At 42.4% G+C, this 26,451-nt stretch overlaps 2 protein-coding genes across 6 annotated transcripts in view; one reads left to right on the forward strand and one right to left on the reverse strand.

Moving 5' to 3' along the window:
* slc26a5 (solute carrier family 26 member 5) overlaps positions 1 to 12,528 on the reverse strand; it is a 46,947-nt gene extending 34,419 nt beyond the window's left edge. For 2 of the 5 annotated variants that reach the window (XR_010967079.1, XM_068005004.1), the window contains exon 1: positions 12,414 to 12,521. The gene's annotated coding sequence lies outside the window, so the exon portion shown is untranslated. Of the gene's footprint in view, positions 1 to 11,457; positions 11,678 to 12,413 lie in introns of all 5 variants that reach the window. The other 3 variants (XM_068005006.1, XM_068005005.1, XM_068005007.1) reach the window with 3 other exon arrangements.
* LOC137341785 (T-kininogen 2-like) overlaps positions 1,360 to 26,451 on the forward strand; it is a 53,638-nt gene continuing 28,546 nt past the window's right edge. The window contains exons 1-5 of the mRNA XM_068005287.1: positions 1,360 to 1,500; positions 5,184 to 5,235; positions 15,917 to 16,074; positions 23,243 to 23,353; positions 25,295 to 25,397. Of these exons, the coding sequence (XP_067861388.1) occupies positions 1,360 to 1,500; positions 5,184 to 5,235; positions 15,917 to 16,074; positions 23,243 to 23,353; positions 25,295 to 25,397 (565 nt within the window). The remainder of the gene's footprint in view (positions 1,501 to 5,183; positions 5,236 to 15,916; positions 16,075 to 23,242; positions 23,354 to 25,294; positions 25,398 to 26,451) is intronic.

Consider the following 26,451-nt stretch of genomic DNA (forward strand, 5'->3'; position numbering starts at 1 on the left):
AAATAAATAAATGACCTGGACTTGGGTATAGGGAGTACAATGTCTAAGTTTGCAGATGATACAAAATTTGGCAACGTAGTAAATAGTGAGCACGATAGTAGCAGATGTCAGGAGGACAGACATACTGGTGAAATGGGCAGAAACATAGCAGAAGCAATGTGAATAAGTGTTGTACTTTAGGAGGAACAACATGGAGAGGCAGTATAATCTAAATGGTACTACTCTGAGGGGGTGCAAGAGCAGAGGGATCTGGGGGTGCATATTCAAAAATCTTTGAAGGTGTCAGGGCAAGTTGACAAGGCAGTTAAGAAAGCACGTGGGATACTTGGCTTTGTAAATAAGGGCACTGAATACAAAAACAAGGAAGTCAGGCTAAACCTTTGCAAATCAGTACAATTTTGGGCATCACACATCATGAAGGATGTCAAGGCCTTGGAGGGGGTACAGAGAAGGTTTACAGGGATGAGGGACTTCAGTTATGTGGAGAGACTGGAGAAGCTGGGGTTATTCCCTTATATCAGAGAAAGTTAAGTGGAGACCTAATGGAGGTATTTAAAATTATGAGGGGTTTTGATAGAGCAAATAGGGAGAAAGGGCTTCCCCTGCCTAGTGGGTCGGTAACCAGGTCATAGATTGAAAATAATTGGCAAAAGAACTGATGGGGAAATTAGGAGAATTTTTTTTCCCCCACAGAGGGTTAAGATCTTGAATGCAATTCCTGAAAGGGTGATGGTGTCAGATTCCATAGGAACTTACAAAAAGGTAATTGGACAGATACTTGAAGAAGAGGACTAATTTGCAGGGTTATGGGGAAAAAGCTGGGGTGTAGGTCTAAATTGGACAGCTCTTTCAAAGAGCCGGCATAGGCACAGCAGGCCGAATGGCCACCTTCTGCACTGTAAGATTCTATACCAAGTTTCACTGAATAAGAGAAAATACTAACCCATAGGATAACCTTTTGCTCAAACATATACCATCTTATATATTTGAAAAGCTGTGACTGGCTCAGGATCTTCTGATCAAAAAGACTACCAAAAGCTTGTTCAGTGAAGCCAACAAATTGGGTTCACCATCACCCAGGCCACCTGCTTGAGTGGGCAGTGGTCAACTTGGCTGGACAAATGTTCCATAGATACAACTGTGTCCAAACCTGGTGAAGCATATACATTCCTTGCATCATCCATAAATATTGATGCCTTCCTCAAAATTAATTTAAAAAATGAAATAAACATGTATTTACATAATGCCTTTAACATAGAAAAATGCTCCAAGGCATTTCAGAGGCGCATGGGGAAAAAAAAAGAGGTCAAGCAAAAGAAGCAGAAACTAGGAGGGCTGACTTAAAGCTTGACCAAAAGGATGGGTTTTAAGAAGAGTTTTAAAAGAAAGAGAAGTGAACAGGCAGAAAGACTTCGGGAGGATAGTTCACATTTAGCTGTAAACGAGGCAAAAGGAGGGGGATGCACAAGAGGCCAGAGTCAGAGGAATATCGACTCCCAGGTACAGGGTGGGGGGTGTTCAGTGCTGAAAAAGGTGGTGGTGGGGGGGGGGGGGGGGGGGGTTTGAAGCCATACCAGGATTTAAACACAAGGACGAAAACTTTAAATTCAAAGTGTTGGTGGGACCAGGCACTAGAGTAATCAGACAAGAAAAGGATGCTGAGCCAAAAGGAGGGGATATTAGGAGGTGACTAAAAGCTTGGCCAGAGGTGGGTTTTAAGGAGGACCTTAAAAAGGAGAAAAGGGAGGTGGAAAGGGGTTTAACAAGAGAATTTCAGAGTGTGGCGCCGAGACAGTTGAAGACACAGCCAGCAGTGAAAAAGAAAAAAAAACTTACATTTATATAGCGCCTTTCACAACCTCAGGGCATCCCAAAGAGTTTTACAGCCAATGAAGTAGCTTTGAAGCGTAGTCTCTGTTGCAATGTAGGAAATGTGGCAGCCAATTTGTGCACAGCAAGGGGATAATAACCAGATAATGTGTTGTAGTGGTGTCGATTAAGGGATAAATAACGGCCAGGACAATAATGAAGCGAAGGGAAAGGGATGCACAGCAGATTAGAATAAGAGGAATGTTAATGTTCTTGTGAGGGGGGGGGGGGGGGTGGAAAAAGGGGAGAAGAACAGGCATTGTAAGAGATAGGGCGGTACAAGGCCATGTCAGGAATTAATCACGAGGATGAGAATTTTAAATTGGAGGCATTGGGGTACCATGAGCCTTTGTAGGGACAGGGTGCTCGATGAGCGGGACAGCAGGCTGCAGAGTTTTGAACTAGCTGATGTTTACGGAGGGAGGGGATGGAAGGCAAACTTCCGCCTCCATAAAATCGAATGTCTCCGCCACTGCCTCAGCCCATCTGCTGCTGAAACCCTCATCCATACTTTTTTTTTTTTAAAACCTCCAGACTCAACTATTCCAATGACCTCCTGGCCATATTTCCATCTTCAACCCTCCATAAACTAGAGCTCAACCAAAACTCTGCTGTCCACATCCTAACTCGCATCAGCTTCACCCATTACCCCTGTGCTCACTGACCTACACTAACTCCAACAACACATCAAATTTAAAATTGTTATTGTGTTCAAATCCCTCCATGGTCTTGCCCCTTCCTATTTATGTAACCTCCTCCAGCCATTCAGCTGTCTAGGCCCCAAGCTACCACATTTACAGCCTGTATTTCAAGCCCAAACAACTATGCAATAGTGCCTTTAGCTACCAGTATCCACCAACAGAAGTTGAAATGTGCTCATCTCACCTTACAAGTGCACAGCTTGTCATTGACAACAATTACAAAAGTCTTACACAAGAAACTTCCCACTGGTGAATTAGAGGACAAAGCAAATTTGCTAACAAGGATCCAGTGTAGGGAGCTAGCAACCTGATCCATCAGGCAAGCTGGGTTCTCAGTCACTGATTCATCGTCAAGTGTACTGGTTACAGTCCAGCAACTGTTTAACAAACTGTTAATATCAAATCCAATTACTATGAACTTATGTTAGTAAAGCTTCACTTCTCATTATTAAGTACAACATTCTGTCAACATAAATTTAGCAAGAGCACTACTTCAGCAAACCAAAGACAAGAAAAACAGGATGTTCTCTTTTATATAAAAAAAACTTTACCCAATTAGTTCCTGTCTGTTATCCTTCAAATTGAACCCAGACACAGACTTAAACATTAAGGCACCTGCAAACTTCAGGGCTATATACAATCATTCGTAGATCAGTCAGATGGAATGGCTAATGCTTTACACCTCATTGAGTTAGGGCTGAGCTGCATATTTGAAGAGGTTTCCATTGAAGAATGAGATAAAAGTCATCAAACAAGTATTTTAGCCAATATGGCATAAAGGTTTTCAACATACAGAAAGAAGAAAACACCTGTAAAACATATACACTGTATAAAGTCTGGTGTGCATACATTTCTGTTAAGATTACGTGCTAGCCTAAACAAGGTGAATATTAGTAGGCTACTGACCATGGTGATGCCAATTCTATCCTCACTCAATGTTCATGCACACACCTTCCAGCAAAGGAAAGGCAGCAAGTCACTAGAAAGTGATCTGGAGCAGAAACCCTGACTGATTTTTCTTCTTCCTAGCCCAAAGACACCCAGACTAATTGTAGTTCCCCATTATTACCCTGGCTAAGATCAGCTAACTTAGGAATCATATCTAGGACTTTCTGATCTCTATGGCTTAAGTGCTATCAGACAGTGCTTTTTATTCACCAGGAACATCAGCGGTATGTTTGTTTTTTCTTTAAAAAAAGAGGTTGAGAGAAGAAAATTCAACAGTGGAAAAAGATTTCAAAGTAGTTCATAACATACACTTGGGACTTACAAAAGTCACCTAAAATTTTTATTCCATTTTAAGCACAGAAAATTAATCCTTACAAAAGTAACACATTGTTGATAGTGGGGCAGAAAGAAAATGCTGCAACAGATAAGATAGAGCAAGAAAGCAAAAGAAACCATGCTTGGAGTTCATCCAAAACACTGCAACCCACATCCTGACATGCATCTCCATAAAGGTCAAGTTCCATTTTCCCCTTGTGCTCCAGTCCACCCCCACTCTACTTCTGCAATCTGCTCCAACTGTACATCCCTGCACACATCCTTGTTCTCTGCTCCTTCCACTTCAGCCACAATGTCCATGTCATCTAGAACTCTCGTCCCCAACACCTCCGCCCTGTCACCTCCCTCCCTTTCTTCAAAAGCCTCTTTAAAACAATTCTCTTTAGATCTGCTATTACTCCTTCCCCCTTTTTCTCTCCTGCTGTCTATTCTTTATCCACCACCCTATAAAGCACTCGGAGATATCTGTTGGCACATTGAGTACAAGTCGTTGTTGAGTAGGGGAACAGACTCATCACTATGACTTTCAGCTGATCAAAAGATAGAAAGTAACTTACATCAGGTTAACTGGGGCTAAGGTTACTTGATAAACAAAATAGCCAAGCAATTGGGAACTCAGAACTTGATTTAAAATAGGAAAAAATAAAAAGCAAGTTATAAAAAAGCAAATGAACATCCTAACCAGAAGAGCCAAATGGAAAGAGGCTCAAATGTCAACAGGGCAGAAGCTAAAAATACTCTCCACCTTACACACATTTATCTGTTGGAGGCTAACCTCTTGCATAAGCACTTGTAGAAGCACACAACAGGTCAACTGACCAGTTACACTAGTCCAGTTAAATGGTCCACAGCTCCAATGTCATCATTCCTTGATTATAAATATGCATGATGTGGAGATGCCGGTGATGGACTGGGGTGTACAAATGTAAGGAATCTTACAACACCAGGTTATAGTCCAACAGTTTTATTTGAAAATCACAAGCTTTCGGAGGCTTTCTCCTTCGTCAGGTGAGTGTCGAGATTCATTGAAAATGACCGCATATATAGTCATAGAACAATGCCTGGTGATTACAGATAATCTTTCCAACTGGCCTTGATAACGGGCAGTTGGAAAGATTATCTGTAATCAGCAGGCATTGTTCTATGACTATATACACGGTAATTTTCAATGAATCTCGACACTCACCTGACGGAGGAGAAAGCCTCCGAAAGCTTGTGATTTTCAAATAAAACTATTGGACTATAACCTGGTGTTGTAAGATTCCTTACATTTATAAATATGCAGGAATTGCTCTGCAAACTATTTTTTTTTTGCTATGTGTTCACCAGGGTCTGAATTTCTACATCTGGGAAACAGAACATTTTTCAACTTTGAAAAAGGGTGAGCGAGAGAGAGAGAAAAAGAGAATTAAACACAAAAGCTGAGTAGCAGTTTTGTGATGTGGATTTATGCTCAATAGTTTTCAAATTTTTCTGTGGAGGACCCCTGCAAATATTGACACATTCCAGAGGACCTATCTTAAATTCCAAAATATACTGTCAACTACCCAAAAGGAAAAAACAATGCAGTCACTGCAGAAAAAAAATACATCACAACAAAAGTAATATGTTAGCAAGTGAACCAATACAGAAATCTGATGACTCACAGGTTTTCAAATTAGGATCCATGATGCCAAGCGAGACAACACTTTAGTCTGGGCTGGATTTAAACTCAGTGTTTTGACCCATAAAACCAGGCAGTACGTTTACATTTATTTTTGATAAAACTGTATTACAAGATGAAACGGTAATCACAGACTGAGGAAAGCCAGTCATAAGAGACATAAAAAAAATGTAAAGTACCTTTTTTGCCAAAAGGAGCCCAGAATCTCATCAGAAACCATTTACAATAAAGTTAGCTCAGCAGTTTGGTGTGTGTCATGGATAATGTAAAGAAATCTGGAAAATCAGGGAGACATGTGCCAGGCAGTTGGGCAATGCCATATTGTAATACATAATATTGTTTCAAGGGTACTTGATTATGTAAATTATTGGATGCATTTTTGTTTCCTCTCAATATTCAACACTAAAATGTTCCAGAAAAACAAATTGATTCCTGCCCCCTCCCCACTCACCCTAAAAAAGGGCAAAGAGTTAACATTTTTAAAACTGGAAAGATACAGTACTCAGGGTTAATTTCCTTGTTGCTGTTTCCTTTATTCTGCAGATTATTCACTCCTCCTTTCAAGACCAGTATAAAGGTCAACTCATACAACGCAAGAGTTGTGTCAATTTGTCTAACCACTATCGAAAGTAACAGTAATTACACATCTTAGTCAAACTATTACCAATTTAATAGACCTATTAGATTCAAATTTTCCTCCCCTCCTCAGCCAAAAGCTGTTCAATAAAACGTTCACCTGAGGAAGGAGGAAGCCTCCGAAAGCTTGTGAATTTAAAATAAAATTGCTGGACTATAACTTGGTGTTGTAAAATTGTTTACAATAAAAAGAAGCAACATTGTGCAACTTTAAGAGTATGACCAAACTCTGGTGCTGTCATCGAGACATTGTTTTAAGTTTTTGCTTTTGATATGGGCCAAGCAGGAGGATTTTTTTCTTCACGCCATTATAGCTTCTGGAGTATATATGTCATGCATTTATTAAATCACTTGGACTTTTAATAAAAAACATTAAAAACTAAATAGATAGGAAAACGGATAAAAGGGAGTGAAGATCTTTCTTTCCTACCCAGTACAAAAGTATTTCATACAAATAGCACCTTTTATCGTGTACAGTTGTCTCCAGCTTTTCCACTTATATTTTTCAAGTGAAAGTATTACAGGTGTCAGACTCTGACAAGATATCACCATTGGTGTGAGAAGCACAGCTTTCACAAAGAAACTTTACAGCAATCAGGTGGATCACCTGAAGAGACAGAGGTGTTGATTAACTTGAAACCTCAAATACCGTAACAGTGATAATCTCTGAATCGACAAGTTTAGTACGTCACTGCAGATTTCAGAGCACTTTTGGCAGATTTCCAGTAGCTTTCTTTACATCACCTTCACTTACTTCATTCATTTTGAAACTACAAAAGGGTGTAACCAGATGGATTTCCTGGATTTAAAGAGGGAATTATCCACAACAGCCACAATCTTACGGTTGTGAAAACTACGTGGCTATGACCTTTTACATACCATTTAAAAAAAAAGTACATTGAAAAGTTTACATATTAACCTGTCACAGAACTCTGCAATCTTGAACAAATAATAAACGTGGATCATCAGCTTCCCATACCCCTCAATTTCCACCCTCTCCTAAACAGTGACTCCAGCAATGCCCTCCTTTACCTTTGTAAGGAATCTTACAACACTCACTCACCTGACGAAGGAGGTAAGCTCCGAAAGCTTGTGATTTTCAAATAAAACTGTTGGACTATAACCTGGTGTTGTAAGATTCTCTACATTTGTCCACCCCAGTCCATCACCGGCATCTCCACATCACTCCTTTACCTTGTTCGTGTCTGTTCGTGAAATGTGGGCCTATCCATTGAGTATTAGCAGACTATTAAACAAGTGGGGTATGGAAACAGGCCTTCAAACCCCAATAGCTGCACACATGCACATTACAGCAGGCACTCAGAAGCAGGAGCCTGAGCTACTCTTTCCTACACGCGCACCCTTTTTCCCCTCCTCCTTCCCCACCCCAAGGGGTACTAAGCTCCCACTAGCACCATGTATTTTCCAACCACTAAGCATCCTTAAGTTATTATTATGCATTTTTTATAGCATTATTACTCAGGTTGGAGAAGTTTGCACTTTCCAAAGAGAGTTACTCATGTTAATTCATTGCAAAATAGATTATGAGGGTGGGGAAAGAGAGGTATTTGATAAGGTGCCCCATTGGAGGAGTTTTTTTTATTATTCCTTCATGTGATGTGGGCGTCGCTGGTGAGGCCAGCATTTATTGCCCATCCCTAATTGCCCTCGAGAAGGTGGTGGTGAGCCGCCTTCTTGAACCGCTGCAGTCTGTGTGGTGAAGGTTCTCCCACAGTGCTGTTAGGAAGGGAGTTCCAAGATTTTGACCCAGCGACAATGAAGGAACGGCGATACAGTTCCAAGTTGGGATGGTGTGTGACTTGGAGGGGAATGTGCAGGTGGTGTTGTTCCCGTGTGCCTGCTGCTCTTGTCCTTCTAGGTGGTAGAGGTCGTGGGTTTGGGAGGTGCTGTCGAAGAAGCCTTGGCGAGTTGCTGTAGTGCATCCTGTGGATGGCACACACTGCAGCCACTGCGCCGGTGGGGAAGGGAGTGAATGTTTCGGGTGGTGGATTGGGTGCCAATCAAGCAGGTTGCTTTGTCCTGGATGGTGTCTAGCTTCTTGAGTGTTGTTGGAGCTGCACTCATCCAAGCAAATGGAGAGTATTCCATCACACTCCTGACTTGTGCCTTGTAGATGGTGGGGAGTCAGGAGGTGAGACACTCGTCGCAGAACACCCAGCCTCTGACCTGCTCTTGTGGCCACAGTATTTATATGGCTGGTCCAGTTAAGTTTCTGGTCAATGGTGACCCCCAGGATGTTGATAGTGGGGGATTCAGCGATGGCAATGCTGTTGAATGTCATGGGGAGGTGGTTAGACTCTCTTGTTGAAAATGGTCATTGCCTGGCACTTGTCTGGCGCGAATGTTACTTGCCACTGATCAGCCCAAGCCTGGACGTTATCCACGTCTTGCTGCATGCGGGCTCGAACTGCTTCATTATTTGAGGGGCTGCGAATGGAACTGAACACTGTGCAATCATCAGCGAACATTACCATTTCTGACCTTATGATGGAGGGAAGGTCATTGATGAAGCAGCTGAAGATGGTTGGGCCTAGGACACTGCCCTGAGGAACTCCTGCAGCAATGTCCTGAGGCTAAGATGATTGGCCACCAACAACCACTACCATCTAGGTTTGACTCCAGCCACTGGAGAGTTTTCCCCCTGATTCCCATTGACTTCAATTTTACTAGGGCTCCTTGGTGCCACACTCGGTCAAATGCTGCCTTGATGTCCAGGGCAGTTACTCTCACCTCTGGAATTCAGCTCTTTTGTCCATGTTTGGACCAAGGCTGTAATGAGGTCTGGAGCAGAGTGGTCCTGGCGGAACCCAAACTGAGCATCGTGAGCAGGTTATTGGTGAGTAAGTGCAGCTTGATAGCTCTGTCGACGACACCTTCCATCACTTTGCTGATGATTGAGAGTAGACTGATGGGCCGGTAATTGGCCGGATTGGATTTGTCCTGCTTTTTGTGGACAGGACAAACCTGGGCAATTTTCCACATTGTCGGGTAGATGCCAATGTTGTAGCTGTACTGGAGCAGCTTGGCTAGAGGCACAGCTAGTCCTGAAGCACAAGTCTTCAGCACTACAACCAGGATGTTGTCGGGACCCATAGCCTTTGCTGTATCCAGTGCACTCAGCCGTTTCTTGAAATCACGTGGAGTGAATTGAATTGGCTGAAGACTGGCTTCTGTGATAGTGGGGATAAATTAAAGCACCCAGCATTAAAGGGAATACAGCACCATGGATAGGAAGTTGGTTGGAGGACTGAAAACAGTAGTGGTTAACGGATGCATTTCAGATCGGAGGGATGCAAACAATAGTGTCCCTCAGGGGTTAGTGTTGGTATCATTGACTATGTATAAGAAATTATCTGAAAACTTGGGTTTAGAACACAGTATCAAAATATGCATTCAACACAAAAATAGGAAGTGTGATTACTGTGAAGAGGACTACAAGCAACAATTGTAGGTCGTAGAAAAGTTCTTGCTAAATACAAGACTTCTAATATATTAGATATAAAAACAGATGGCTGGCAGTTATTCCCCAAATGGTTTGTACAATATAAATCCAAAGCTAAACAAAAGTAATCTGCAATCAGTAGAACCCACTGACTGAATTGCTGCCTTGAGTAAATTCACAAATTTACCTTTTAACCATTCTGTCGGGGCACTGAAGTATAGTAAAATCAGCATAGCAAATGAAAAAGTAATAAAGATTGACATGATAGCAAAGCTTTTTCTAGCAAATAACAAAAGGAAGCTATTGATCAGCTACTGGAACAAATTCAAATGGTAGCCCTAACTAGAGAAATCGCATAGACACAGCAAAAAATCGCATAGACCTCCTCAGGAGACTAACACGGGACGCAACCAACAGAGTACCCTTTGTCGTCCAGTACTTCCCCGGAGCGGAGAAACTACGCCATGTTCTCCGCAGCCTTCAACATGTCATCAATGACGACGAACACCTCGCTATGGCCATCCCCACACCTCCACTACTCGCCTTTAAACAGCCACCCAACCTCAAACAGACCATCGTTCGCAGCAAATTACCCAGCTTTCAAGAGAACAGCGTACACGACACCACACAACCCTGCCGCGGTAACCTCTGCAAGACATGCCAGATCATCGACACAGATACCACCATCACACGAGAGGACACCACCCACCAGGTGCATGGTTCATACTCCTGTGACTCGGCCAACGTTGTCTACCTCATACGTTGCAGGAAAGGATGCCCCGGAGCATGGTACATTGGCGAGACCATGCAGACACTGCGACAACGGATGAACGGACACCGCGCAACAATCGCCAAACAGGAGGGTTCCCTCCCAGTCGGGGAACACTTCAGCAGTCAAGGACATTCAGCCACCGACCTTCGGGTAAGCGTACTCCAAGGCGGCCTTCGAGACACACGACAACGCAAAATCGTCGAGCAGAAATTGATAGCCAAGTTCCGCACCCATGAGGACGGCCTCAACCGGGATCTTGGGTTCATGTCACGCTACACGTTACCCCACCAGCGAACAAATGTTCTCTGTTTTTAATATAACGGGTCAGTTGCTGTCTTTTCTATGTTTCTACCTCTCTATCTCTGTTTTTTTTTGTTTGTTGTTTTTTTTGGTGATTTGTATATTCTGAGACCTGGCAGGTAACACCTGTCTGTCTGCACACTGATTGCCTTGGCAACGGGCAGTTGAAAAAACTGTCTGTTATCACCAGCATTGTTCTGTGAATTATAAATGCGACTTCATTTCGAGGACTTCATTTCCGCATCGTTCACCTGAGGAAGGAGGTAGCCTCCGAAAGCTTGTGAATTTAAAATAAAATTGCTGGACTATAACTTGGTGTTGTAAAATTGTTTACAATTGTCAACCCCAGTCCATCACCGGCATCTCCACATCATAGAGAAAGGAAGTTCTACTTACAATGGGTTTTTTTATGCAATAGATTTCTCTTACACTAGCAGGAGCACAGAAAACATGCATCACTGGAAAATTTGGCCACAATAAAAAGCCAAGTCAGATTTGTTGTGAAAGGAATATACTTATAAATAGTTTAAATGTCTCTATGTATATGGGAATCTATGCCAGATGTACATAAACACCAATATACTAAAAGTACAAAATGGTTAAATTTATCAGATCCTGAGAGCCCAGCTCTTAGCTGTGTCCTATTTCAGACCCAAAGCCAACCACACCAAACCACATGTCTTGTAAAGCAACATTTACTGAGTCTCAAAATATTTATCAAAGTTAATTTGCTTGGTTAACATAAATATCATAATAGTTAATCACTTACAGTCACCTATTTCAACCAGGGATAATATCTTCCATCAGTAACCCTTCTGCCAGTGGCACTGAGAAACTCCCTGGATTAGGAATAAAACGGTTCTGACAAAAGGTTATCAACCCAACCTTCTTCTCTTGGCAGATGCTGCCTGTCTGGTTATTTTCCTCCAGGGCTGTTTTGTAAAAAGAACTTCCTTTCTAGTTAGGGCTACCAATTTATAGGTCCTTGTCTGATAATTCAAAAAAGGTATTATTCATATGATTTTACAGCACAAAAGAAAAGACACCCTGTTACAAATGATAAAGCATAGAGCACAAGTGTTTGTTCTCAGAACAAATGTAATAGCAAATGAAATTAACAGCTTGTAACTAAACACAATTAAGCAAACTTATAAAACAAAATATACACAAGATAAAAATTATATGCACCCTTACAAACAGATCCTAAAACTACAGAATTTGGTTTCCACACAAGATATAGTAGAGCAGTCTTGTCCAGTGTTAAATGTCTGTGCATAGGGGAGACTAAACAAATTGCATTACCTCAGCTCCACACTGAACAAAATGCTCGTAATCGTCGCTGGGCAGGGGGTAGTGGCATTTATAGTGCTTTTAAACGACAAATCTCTTTTATCCACCTTGTTGCCTTTAAGCAGCACTTGGGAGTATCTATTAGCCAAGGGAGAGAAACTAGTGGCTTTATCACTCCCTGGTCGTTATCTTTGCTGTGCCGCTATCTTCATTCCTAATCCTCCCAATTAATAACTGGGCAATAAAGAGCGATTAGGATAAAGCATCCGATAGTACTGAAGCTGAATACCAAGTGAGAGGAATATGCACCAATTCCGACAGAGAAGATGTAAAGCAGCATTAACGCTCTAATGACTGAAGAGGACCCGACTCCGCACAAGAAAGTGCCTCCATTGCTCCCCATTATTACACAGCAGCTCAATCGCATCGACTCACCCTTACACTCTTTTCCCCTAATTGTTACTCACGGCCTTGTAAAACCCAAAGTGACTACGCAGTTGCTATGCCGCCGAGACATCCATCTTCTACACAAGTTCACCCCGGCTCGAGCCTTCCTTTTGAAATCTAATTGGTTCAAAGCACTAATTGATGATGTCATTGACACGTGCCGCCGAGTCGCCGCCATCTTAGTAAAGGAGCAGCGAATTCAATGCGGGATGTGCGCTTGCGCGAATCGTTAGCTCACAATTGGATGTAAGTTGGAATGCCAGTGATACATAAGTGCCCTGTTTTGTATAGACCTGATGTGGAGATGCCGGTGATGGACTGGGGTTGACAATTGTAAACAATTTTACAACACCAAGTTATAGTCCAGCAATTTTATTTTAAATTCACAAGCTTTCGGAGATTTTCTCCTTCCTCAGGCAAATGTTTCAAGATCTCCTAGAGATCTTGAAACATTTGCCTGAGGAAGGAGAAAATCTCCGAAAGCTTGTGAATTTAAAATAAAATTGCTGGACTATAACTTGGTGTTGTAAAATTGTTTACAATTGTATAGACCTGTGATGGGGACACTGAGCAAAGTCCAACACCCCCCCCCCCGCCCCCCGAATACCTACAACCAGCCCCCTCCCTAATAAAATTAAAGGGCAATCAATATGGTCAAACTAAAATCGATAATGCTTCATTTTCAAATAATTGTCAAGTCTAAATCAATAACACACTCAATCCCCTGTGGTGCCCGCTGGTTGCACAAGCTCCTAACAAACCAGTTAATACGCCTAGATCATATTTCATGGCATAGTTGCCTGCAGCCTGGCTCTGGGACAGAAAGTAGCTTTTCCAGAAATAAAAACAGAAAAACAGTCAGCAGATCAGGCAGCATCTGTGGAGAGAGAAAAAGAGTTAACCTCTCAGGTCGATGACCTTTCATCAGAACTGGTGGAGTTGTTGAAGCTTGTGTTCCTTAACACCTGAAAGGAAGATAAAAAGTTCTTTGTTAAAGCGCTGGATGAGGCAAAGGATGAAATGGAACTGAGGGCCAGGATAGCTCTGAAATAATGAGTCGGTGCTGCTGAAGGGAAAGGTTGAGACCGTGCAAGTGGCAGTGCATGACATTAAGGATGGATCTCAGGAAGTGGTAAGAACAGTGATTAAAGGAACGCTGGATATCATGGAGATATCTGTGATCAAGGGTGGATCCAAAACATGAAGGCTGGAAATTTAAGTTGGAATCCATATGGAATAAGTCGGAGCCAAAGACAGTTGCTGAGGAAAGAGATGTGGCTCTGAATGCGAGTTTTTAGCAGACTCATGATCAAACACGAAAAGGGAAACAAACAGGAATGAAGGTGAACAGAGTAAAAGAGACAAACGGAAGTCCCGTCGGAGAAAAACGCAGAACTTCTTCAAGGTGGGCATTCCTGGAAGAGAAGTGACTGTGAATTAAACACTAAAACAAAACCAAAATACTGCAGATGCTGGAAATCTGGAAATAAAAACAGAAAATGCTGGAAACATAGTTGGTCAGGCAGCATCTGTTGAGAGAGAAACAGTTACCTGAAACGTTATCTCTGTTTCTCACTCCACAGATGCTGCCTGACCTGCTGTGTGTTTCCAGCATTTTCTGTTTTTATTTCAGATTTCCAGCATCTGCAGTATTTTGTTTTTGTATTAGCTTTTCCTAATACATACACTAAGAGATGTGCAAGGAGGCTTGAAGACAACTGTTCTTCTCATTTTCTCTTGCCTATCCTGTTGGGGATGCAGCAACTCTTCCTCTAATTTCCCATCTCTCCCACCCTACCTTGGGAAGTAGTGAGTTTCCCTCTGCCCTACCTTGGAGAAACAATGAATTAGTCTTTAATTTTACTTTGCTCTTTTTATGGGAGGCAGTAACTTTCTCTTTGATTTTCCCTCCCCTCTCACCCACCAAGGGGAAACAATGACTATCCTTCTGATTCTCCCTTCACCCACAACAAAGGGGAAACAATGGCTCTCCCGCCCCCAACCACCGGCATCCAAAAATGCGGAAGGAGCAATTCTACCTCTTATTCTTTCTGCCTTCTAAGATGTCAGCATCGGACTTCAACATTTGGCATCTCCTACTGCAACGAGAGAGATTCAGAACTTAGCTGTGTGGGATCTGAGTGAGAATATAAATTGCTATCCATGCATTTGACGGGTAAACTCACTCCATTTCTCCAAATTGTGGTGTCTTAAAAAATCAGTTTGGATGCTACAAAGCAGTTAGCTTTATAATTGGTCTCACCGCCCTGGGCTAATGAGGGTGTGAAAAAAAAATCAACCTGTAATGCCACTTCTAATTATTATTACTGATCCTTGCCGGAAGGTATACATGTCGACTGGGACGTTGGCCGAGAACATGATCAGACTCAGTTGTGATGCCTTCCACAGTTGAATATTAGCAGAAAAATAAAATTTAGGACAGTCATTTAATTGCAGTTAACTTCTGTGATTAACGCGACAATTTATTTGGACAGCAATTTTTTTTAAACACTCGTTAAACACGGAAGTTAACTGCAATGAATTAATTTATATCTAAATATATAATTAAATGTTAATAAACTGGAGAAGAACTTATATTTTAATTTACTTTTAAAGACATTGGGCTCAATTTTAAAGCCGAGCCAGGAAGGGGGTGGGGAGGTCAAATTGAGGATGGAAACCCATAAATTGAGCCCATTATGACTGGTCTGGCCTGATGGTAGAAAAGAGTCGTATTCCTTGCTTCCAAGAGCCTGAGGCTATTTGCAGCTATTTTGCAAATTATAGCAAAAGATGGAAGTGAAGAGGTCTCTCTAACGTTGGCCACTTTACATCATGATGTGATGGACCAAGGGTCTGAGTGCCTACTTTGAGTATCCCAAGATACAATCCCCTCTTCATTATTTTAGTCTCTATGTTTTTTTCCTTTTTCTGCTGTAACTGTTTAATAATATTGTCCGACCCCTTCAGCAGACCATGAATATGCAATTTAAAAGATTAACAGAATAAAATTTTTAATTGTGAGATTAATTGCAAATAATTTTTTTTAATCGCTTGACAGTCTTAATAAAATGTTATTTTATTTTTGAAAAAACAGGGCAACTTCAGCTAAGGCTGTGAACTTTTTTGATCTCATCCCAAATTCTGCAAAGTCAGCTCCCCGCTCTTCTTTCGATTTGACCCATTAACAAAATGCTCTGGTATTGTCCTAGTAAACACATGGTATATACTCTTGTTGACTTAATGTCAGGATGTTAGTTTACTTACCAAAGAACATGTTAACTCAACAAACCCTTTTAGTGCTTAGCCAAACCATGTGCAAAAATCCCACAGGAAGCTGAGTTTGAGGTTCTTTCAGGAGCCAAGGATTCTAAATTGGAAATTTCTTTTAATTATTTTATAATCCATTTCAACAAAATAGAATTCATCCATGAAAATGACTGGTGGAGTTTTTGTATATGTTTTGCTTTGTTTTTGTCCCATGCTTTCAGCCATAGTTTCTGTTAAATCTACAGAAGTGTTTACCCGGGTTCCAGTATTTGATCGAGAAGCGAATCTGGCTGTAGATTATGCAGTGAGTGCTTACAACAGAAAGTCTGACAATCCTTACCTTTTCAAACAGAGGCATCTTAAAAGTGCCAAGTATAAGGTGAGTAATACTTACTCATGTAACTAACAATTACTCATGTAACTAACAATTACTCAAGTAGCTAACAATTACTGTTTAACATATTTTTGAACCACATTAAAGCATAATTTAACACAATAACTTATAATTAAAGATAGTAACTAGTTTAGAAGATTTCAGGCTATTCTAGAACAAAGCAATGTCTTTTTGTTGTTGTTTAAGCATTGTGTCCAGATTGTATATTTAGGTATATTAAAATTAGCATCACTTCAAACATGAAAGGAATGCTTGATGAGTGGCAATCTTTGATTCAATTTACTGGATTGTGTTGAATGTACAGTATTGTTCTTAGAACAGTGCAGATCTGTTCTTACAGATCTGTCCTCAACATTGACTCCGGACCCCATGAAATCTCATGGCATCAAGTCAAACATGGGCAAGGAAACCTCCTGCTGATTACCACCTACCGCCCTGCCTCAGCTGATGAATCAGTCCTCCTCCATGCTGAACACCACTTGGAGGAAGCACTGAGGGTAGCAAGCGCACAGAATGTACTCTGGGTGGGGAACTTCAATGTCCATCACCAAGAGTGGCTCGATAGCACCACTACCGAACGAGCTGGCCGAGTCCTTGATATCATGTGGCGTGAATCGAATTGGCTGAAGACTGGCTTCTATGATGGTGGGGATATCGGGAGGAGGCCAAGATGGATCATCCACTCGGCACTTCTGGCTGAAGATGTTGCAAACACTTCAGCCTTGTCTTTTGCACTCACGTGCTGGACCCCGCCATCATTGAGGATGGGGATGCTTACACAGCCTCCTCCTCCCGTTAGTTGTTTAATTGTCCACCACCATTCACGGCTGGATGTGGCAGGACTGCAGAGCTTTGATCTGATCCGTTGTGATCTGATCCGTTGGTTCGCTCACCACCTGCCTGCGGCAGCGAACCAACACGAGGGAAAAACTTACTTGACCTCGTCCTCACCAATCTACCTGTCGCAAATGCATCTGTCCATGACAGTATTGGTAGGAGTGACCACCACACAGTCCTCGTGGAGACGAAGTCCCATCTTCGCACTGAGGATACCATCCAACGTGTTGTGTGGCACTACCACCGTGCGAAATGGAATACATTCAGAACAGATCTAGCAGCTCAAAACTGGGCATCCATGAGGCGCTGTGGGCCATCAGCAGCAGCAGCACAATCTGTAACCTCATGGCCCGGCATAATCCTCACTCTACCATTACCAACAAGCAAGGGGATCAACCCTGGTTCAACGAGGAGTGTAGAAGAGCATGCCAGGAGCAGCACCAGACGTACCTAAAAATGAGGTGCCTACCTGGGGAAGCTACAACTCAGGACTACATGCATGCTAAACAGCGGAAGCAACATGCTATAGACAGAGATAAGCAATTCCACAACCAATGGATCAGATCAAAGCTCTGCAGTCCTGCCACATCCAGCCGTGAATGGTGGTGGACAATTAAACAACTAACGGGAGGAGGAGGCTGTGTAAGCATCCCCATCCTCAATGATGGCGGGGTCCAGCACGTGAGTGCAAAAGACAAGGCTGAAGTGTTTGCAACATCTTCAGCCAGAAGTGCCGAGTGGATGATCCATCTTGGCCTCCTCCCGATATCCCCACCATCATAGAAGCCAGTCTTCAGCCAATTCGATTCACGCCACATGATATCAAGAAACGGCTGAGTGCACTGGATACAGCAAAGGCTATAGGCCCCGACAACATCCCGGCTGTAGTCCTGAAGACTTGTGCTCCAGAACTAGCTGCGCCTCTAGCCAAGCTGTTCCAGTACAGCTACAACACTGGCATCTACCTGACAATGTGCAAAATTGCCCAGGTATGTCCTGTCCACAAAAAGCAGGACAAATCCAATCCAGCCAATTACCACCCCATCAGTCTACTCTCAATCATCAGCAAAGTGATGGAAGGTGTCGTCGTCAGTGCTATCAAGCGGCACTTACTCACCAATAACCTGCTTACCGCTGCTCAGTTTGGGTTCCGCCAGGACCACTCGGCTCCAGACCTCATTACAGCCTTGGTCCAAACATGGACAAAAGAGCTGAATTCCAGAGGTGAGGTGAGAGTGATTGCCCTTGACATCAAGGCAGCATTTGACCAAGTGTGGCACCAAGGAGCCCTAGTAAAATTGAAGTCAATGGGAATCAGGGGGAAAACTCTCCAGTGGCTGGAGATATACCCAGCACAAAGGAAGATGGCAGTGGTTGTTGGTGGCCAATCATCTCAGCCTCAGGACATTGCTGCAGGAGTTCCTCAGGGCAGTGTCCCAGGCCCAACTATATTCAGCTCCTTCATCAATGACCTTCCCTCCATCATAAGGTCAGAAATGGGGATGTTTGCTGATGATTGCACAGTGTTCAGTTCCATTCGCAACCCCTCAAATAAAGAAGCAGTCCGAGCCCGCATGCAGCAAGACCTGGACAATATCCAGGCATGGGCTGATAAGTGCCAAGTAACATTTGTGCCAGACAAGTGCCAGGCAATGACCATCTCCAAGAAGAGAGAGTCTAACCACCTCCCCATGACATTCAATGGCATTACCATCGCCGAATCCCCCACCATTAACATCCTGGGGGTCACCATTGACCAGAAACTTAACTAGACCAGCCATATAAATACTGTGGCTACCAGAGCAGGTCAGAGGCTGAGCATTCTGCGGCGAGTGACTCACCTCCTGACTCCCCAAAGCCTTTCCACCATCTACAAGGCACAAGTCAGGAGTGTGATGGAATACTCTCCACTTGCATGGATGAGTGCAGCTCCAACAACTCAAGAATCCCGACACCATCCGGGACAAAGCAGCCCGCTTGATTGGCACCCCATCCACCACCCTAAACATTCACTCCCTTCACCACCGGCGCACAGTGGCTGCAGTACGTACCAATTACAGGATGTACTGCAGCAACTCGCCAAGGCTTCTTCGACATCACCTCCCAAACCCGCGACCTCTACCACCTAGAAGGACAAGAGCAGCAGGCACATGGGAACAACACCACCTGCACGTTCCCCTCCGAGTCACACACCATCCCGACTTGGAAATATATCACCGTTCCTTCATCGTCGCTGGGTCAACATCCTGGAACTCCCTTCCTAACAGCACTGTGGGAAAACCTTCACCACACGGACTGCAGCGGTTCAAGAAGGCAGCTCACCACCACCTTCTCAAGGGCAATTAGGGATGGGCAATAAATGCTGGCCTCGCCAGCGACGCCCACATCCCATGAACGAATAAAAAAAAATCCTATCATGGCAGGTTGAGAATTTGAATTCAGTTTAAAAAATCTAGAATCAATAAAAATGACCATGAAGCTGTCAGATTGTTGTAAAAACCCCCTTTAGCAAAGAAAATCTGCTGTCCGGCCTATATGTGACACTCAACTGAAATGGCCTAGCAAGCCACTCAATTGCATCAAACCGCTGTGCAATTCCGCATCCAATAAATTGCTTTGCCAGCGATACCCACATACTGAGAATGAATGAAACAGGCTGTTGTAAAACGTGCATTCTTTCTTCAGGAGAATTAATAGTGATGTCATGCTGTACATATAAATTACTCAAGACAGTCCACACAAAAGTCTTGCACACCTTTTGTGAGGCATATTTGCAAAGCACGATAGAATTTTCTTTTGGAAAGGTAGTTGCTAAGATCGGTTGTAGTGCCTCTACCGCCACTCCTACTGAGATCAGCTCACTCAAAATAGATTAGAATTGGAGTCTGGGACCTTTCTCATCTCTATGGCTTAGCTACACACTGGATAAACTCAGTGAGATATCGGGAAGCCTAGATGAAACAGAATGCCAGAAAAACTACACTGCTATTGGCATTTAACAGGCCATAAGTTGCCACAGACAGGATGACTCCATCAATCATTCCTACTCTTACTTTAAACTTGTTAAATGAAATAAAAATGAAACGGGTGGTAGAGTCAGGGCAGTTTGTTCTGCAGCTGTGCCATGGAATAAATGATAGGACATGGGTTCACATCTGTGTTTTCCCACATTGCGAGGACGATTTTTACTTCTGGACAGGAACGCGGTCTAGTGAGCTGTAGCAGGGAAGCTCGGCCGATTTTAGTGGTCAAGCCTCAATTGCATGCCACTTGACAACTTCCTGAACAGAACGGCCAAGAAGTCAGCGAGAAACGGCTCTCCAGCCGTTAAAATCAGGCTGCTCGGAGCCCGCTGCCGGAGACCCACGGGAATGATCCCTGCCTTAAAGCAAGTGGATCGGAGGGGCTCAGCAGAGCAATTACAGTCAGGGGACGGAGAAGGAAGCCCGACGCAGGGGAGGTTCAAGGTTTCCTTGCGCAGTTCAGAAGAACACTCCTGCTCCTCCTGGCCCCAAAAGGAAACTTCAAATAAATTTTAAAAACTTACCTCTTCTGGCCCTCAATGCAGCTTGCAACAGCTTTGGCCTGGCGGGGAAGTCACCACTGCTCAGGTTCAGGAAAAATAGCAGTTGGGTTCCGATGACGTAATCGGAACCCAATCTGCATATTTAAAGAAGGAGCCTGCTGACATCCAACAGGTGACCTTGTCATCCGGAGTTTAAAATTGCAGTCAGCCAGATCAGGCTGGGATTGGAGTGGGTAAATCCCCCAATCCATTTTAACTGCCCCCTCCCCACCTGGTTTCTGCTGGGTTGGGGGGCTGGGGAAAGGAGTAGTTCAAATCGACCCCTGGATGGTTCCTACCTTGGCATCACCATTGGGAGCAGGCTCCAAGTACAAACCAGGTATATCACCACAATGAGAGAGGGAAAGCTGGAGGGCGGGTTGCCTCTTGGAGCCTTGATGTAAAGTGACAATGGCAAGAGCTGGGAAAGAGACTGCCCACCCATCTACCCATCCCTTTCAGCTGGGAAATGTTGCAGAGAGAGGAATAAATCTACAGAAGAAGAAGTAAAACATGGGGTGAAGGACAAGAAACACAGATTAAATTAAAATAGAACTCTACAAAGTGTTGCTAAGCTACAGTATAGTTTATGAAAGTGTTTCAGTCCGATGGAAAATGTTCTCCACATGTTTATGACAAGTTCAAGCCTGAAGGCTGGGCAGGTCACTAGGTATGGAATATCATTGCACAACAAATAATACTGCAACTTAGGTTATTTTTATTATCTGTGGGACTGGTTTTGCTGGATAACAGTGGTATTAGGTATGTCATCACATGAAATTTATGAACCTGGAAATCAATTTGCACGGTAGAAATCTGTCTGTAGGGGATAAGGTTAGGATTATTTTTGTAGGCCATTTGTTCCCAGCACTGTTTAGATTTGGATGAGTACTATATCTATGGCTTGATTCTCCAATTAGGCATACCCCCCCAGTAAGGACTGACATTTGCAGGGAGCGCTGGTCAAGAAATTGCAAGGGTGCAGTGCCTGATTTTCAGTCGATTTAAAAGAATGGTTGGAAAATCAGGCCAAGTGGGTCCACGATTTCCTTGCTGGGAGTGCCCGATTGAGTATATAGTGTGAGGCTACAGAGTAGTGCAATGTATTGGAGCTCTGATGCACTGTACACAGAGGGGGATATGGGTAAATGCTGTGACTTCTCACATGGTGAATTCTCTGGTCTCAGCGTGCTGTTAATCAGAGACCAGGTCATCCTCGTAGGAATGGAGGGAACTTCTGAGGTGTGTGAGAAAGTCATCTATCATGCATGTACCTCCGTGAGGTGTGATACAGTAATATTGACTGAAGCCTGATGCTCAGTCTTGAGCCTATCTTTTTAGGAGGGGAAGGTGTACACAGGAACTTTAGGAGGAAAGAAAAAGGTAATTTCACTAATCTCAAGACTACAGATCATTACTTTCCAGAAATATATCTAATTTACTCAAACACATTTATACCATCTGCAATCAGCGGCCCTTCTTAATAACTTATTCCACAATTCTATTGCCCTTAAAGCTAGTTCTGTTTATTGGAAAAATATGCATTGGGATGATCATTAAGGCCAAAGAGACCATACAACGTAGATCCACTGGGACGATACCAAGGATGGGAAACTATAGTTATGAAGGGAGACTTGAGAACCTGGAATTATTTCTAATGGAGTAGAGAAGGGTAAAAGAAGATTTAATTGAGCTTTTTAAAATGATGAAGGATATTGATAGAATGAGTAGGGAAAGACTATTTCCTCTGGTTGGGAAGAAATTTCTTGATGCAGAGTGTTGTTGGAGCATGCACTGTTTTGCCACAGGGAATAGTTAAAGTAAAGAAATTGCTTCTTTTAGGGAGGAATTGGATTGAATATTTGAAGCAAAAGGGCTTTGGGGAGAATGTGGGGCAGTGGGATTAATGTTGGATTCTTTTAGCAAAGAACCAACACAGATACAATGGGCTAAAAGGTCTCCTTTTGAGCTGTAAATTTCTATGGTTTTGATGTAAGTTTTATTACAAATTGTGGAGCAAGCCTTTGGCTTAGTGGTAGTATTCCTGCCTCTGAGTCAGATAGTGCAGAGTTCAAACCCTGCTCCAGACAGTCCTGACGAGTGGAGACTGGAGCTCTAGGCTCTGAATTCTGGGTTGACATTCAACAGGATACTCATGTCCAGCGGATGTGGGTGGCCCCCGCCATCATATGGCTCGTGGGAGTCTAAAAAACCCTCCTGCCATATAGGACTAACCACCCTCACGGCTGGTATAAAGATGTTATGGCTATGGAAGGAGCAAAAAAGTCACGGCCTGTCAGACTGCGAATCCTTCCACTACTTTACACCATTCTCCAAGAGAAGAGTGTAAAGAAATGAAAACAACATTACATATTGTGAAAAATGTGCATTTATTGTTTCATCCTTCCTTTCTATCATTCATTGTACCAGTGAGTTTCTGCACGAGAGAAGGAAGAACATATTGAAAAGGAATTTTCTTGGATCTTATTTTTTTATTGTTGTATTTCATACTGCCTAGATTGTTGCCCCATGAAAATAGAACGTTGGGGATAGTAGGCAATTGGATGTGTGCATGTGCACACGTGGTGATGTCAAGGATAGAGCAAAGCCCTTGATGTTCCCCTCCATCCCTCAGTGATAGTGAAAAGTATTAAAACATTTGTGAAAGGTGAAGCTATGTTCATTTCATTCCCATTACATAGATCCAGGTGAATGATAAAGAGAGAACTAAATTGTTTTGCGTCTTAACAGATAACTTCTCCGGGAGTGAAAGCATACATTGTGATATTTGACATCAAGGAAACCCTTTGCCAAGAACAAATGGAGCTAAGAGCCTGTCCATTTAGATCCGACAGTGATGCTGTAAGTGCTTTTACATTCATCATTCCTTCAAGAAAAGTCCAAACCTAATCTTAACAAAATGACCTATAACTTTTTGAATTTGTAATCTAGCATCTAATTTAAACAAATTAAATAAGGAAATGACACAATCACTGTGTATCTAGAACACAAATTGTGAATAGTGTTAATCAAGTGTTGTGACCGTGAACTTTTTGTGGCCACAATCCCTTTTTGCTGTTTTGCAAGAAAGGAATTTACTGAGAGTTTCTTAAACCTAAACCTCGTCTGGTATCTGTGCCAGTTTTTCTAGGGATATTTCATTGTGTTTTTTCTATACATTGCTATGGGCATCCCTGTGGCACCTCCCTTCGTATTTGCAGGTTGTGGGGAAGGATGAGAGGAGGCATGCCATGCAGGTGCATTCACACCTTAAGCCATCACTTAGGCCCTGCCCTTATGCTACCACCTATGTTTGTGGGCTGGACAATTGTACCTGGACATGTTCAGAGAAACCTTCATGCAGAAATTGATTCCCCAAGGAGGTAGTCACAGAACTGTGCATATTCCTGCACCCAGATCTGAAAACCACTTCCACAACAGGGACAGTTCTGTCGGTGGCTATCAAGGTAACCATCGCCTTGAACTTTGATGCCACTGAATACTTCAAGGAACAACAGGAGTTGTCATACTGCCCAGTGGATCTTGCAAGTCACAGATGCTTTGTATGCCTGGGCCATTCAAATAATCTATTTTCCTATGAAAAATATACAGCAATACAACTTCACCCTGCAAATGGGTCTTGCCCTAGAGCGGGCAGGAGAAAAAAGGCAGCAGCAATAAGTGGCAGAAGAGGACCCAAAAATCAATAGCCAAAAAAACATCTGTCCAACCAATTGGTCACTAGCAAGAATCTTAAGGCAGGCTTTAATAGACTCATATTTACTTATGTGTCTGAAAAATCCAATGCACAACAGCTATCTCAACATGTACCCCATACCCTGCCCAGAAACAAAAATTGCTGCAATCGTCACAGCTTTACATCAGCACCCATGAATACAACAGCATTTCTTACCAACCATCTTATTTTGTCTCATCCCAGATGAAGTCACAGTTCCAGTTATGTCAAACTTTCTTTACCCTGTTCATCCTAACACTGTTATTAACATTCATTTATTTCAATATCGTTAATACACTCGACTTTCATTAAAACACTTTGATGCAACACAATTTCTAACATACCTCTGATATTTCAACCAATTAGAGACAACCCAAGAAGATAAAAAGGGTAAGTGATTTGCGCAGTGCAATATTTCCCAAGTTTCTGCCCTTACTGTATATAGCGCAGCTTGCTTCCCGAGTATCGCAATTTTGCACAAAAAAAATCCAGAGGCATTAAGAAAAGCCTGAGCAAAATTGAGCAATAACAAAATTGAACTAGTAACAAATCACTTGCTCATAGGTAATTTTTTTTAAATTTAAAAGGCAAGGAAGGTGGGAATTAGGTAAATATAATGTTAAGATAATAAAAATTGGAGAAAGAATGAAGAAAATTGGAAGACAAGTTAAACAGAAGTAAAGTGATTAACATTTTTATATATAACATTTTTCAGTGCTTAATGTGTATGTACATGTTAACATCACAGTAGTAAAGACATAGCTGGCATCAGAGCAGCTTTATTACTATAATATTCAGGTATATTTCTGCATTGATTCTAGCTGTAAACTTTTTTTTTTAAAATGGCCTTCCAGGAGTTTGGAATTTCCTTAGACTGGCTATCTAAGGGTCATTCTACAGCAGATTATGGGAAATAACACCTCTTTCTACCTTTACAGATGTGTGTAAATATGATCGGGTCAGATCAATTGCCATATTAAATTTTTAACTTAATATTTAAAACAGCAATACAATATTGAGATAATGAAACTGAGCAGTATTGAAATTTATTGATTCATGTGCTCCAGGCCGTGGGTATGTGCGAAGCAGAAGTCCTCTTTGAATTTGGGTTCCAAATTAAAGTACCTGAGCAACCTTTGTGTAATCTACTAAAGCCCGTCAAAGAAGTGGGTGAGTGACAAATTCATGGATATTATGTTTTAGAAATACAGTCAGTAATGGTACTGCTTTGATGTTGTCATTCAATGCGTACTGGAGAAAGTTGGGGAATTCCAATGAAATGGAATGAAAATCAGGTGGGATCTACAACAGGCGGGCAATCCACTCCACCAGATTATCGCTCGGGGGTGAACATGAAAATTTATCCCAGAACATTTTGGAAAAAGAACAATTTAGTGTATCCTAAATGGCAAGGTTATTAATAGGGTGGAGGAAGACGGCTGTAGGAGTGGAGATACATAGGGCTAAAATTTCCATGGCGGTTCTCCTAATTTCCTGCTGTATCTTTGGCAGAAGATTGATGGAAATCCCAGGGAAATGGCATAGATGGCATACACACTGTTTCTCAGGGCTTTCTGCCGCTCTTCTGCCAAAGTTACAACAGAAGATCGGGAGAACCCCCACAGAAATTCTACCACTTTGAACTTTAAAGGTGTGACTGCAGGTCAAAGAGGCGATTTAAAAAAGGCAAATGGTTTTGTATATGGAGATACTGAATTGCATACAATTTATGTTGAATTTGTACAATACATTGGTTTGGCTACAATTGGAGTATTATGTGCAGCTCTGAACACTCCATTATAGAAAGGCAATTAGGGCCTTAGAAAGGGTACAGTGAAGATTACATGGAATAATAACAGGAATGAGCTGTGATAGTTATGAAGAAAGGTTAGAAAATAGAGGTGTTTTTCACGGTAACAGAGAAGGTTAAGGGGGATCTAATTGAGATTTTCAAAATTATGAATGGTTTGCAGAGGGTAAATAATGAAGGATTGTTACCATCGGTTGGTGAATCAATAATAAACGGGGTATAAACTCAGGATTATCACTAGAAATAGGAAGAGAGAAGTTAGAAGAAATCTTCTCATGCAAGTCTTACCAGAACATGGAATGCTTTATTACAAGTGGCTATTGAAGCAGATGCTACACTGTTATTTAACAAGGAAGTATATAAAGGATGAGTATATTGGCCCAAATGGTACTTTTCTGTGCTGTAATATCTATG

This window comes from Heptranchias perlo, chromosome 24 (genome assembly GCF_035084215.1).
Source record: "Heptranchias perlo isolate sHepPer1 chromosome 24, sHepPer1.hap1, whole genome shotgun sequence".
Taxonomy (NCBI): domain Eukaryota; kingdom Metazoa; phylum Chordata; class Chondrichthyes; order Hexanchiformes; family Hexanchidae; genus Heptranchias; species Heptranchias perlo.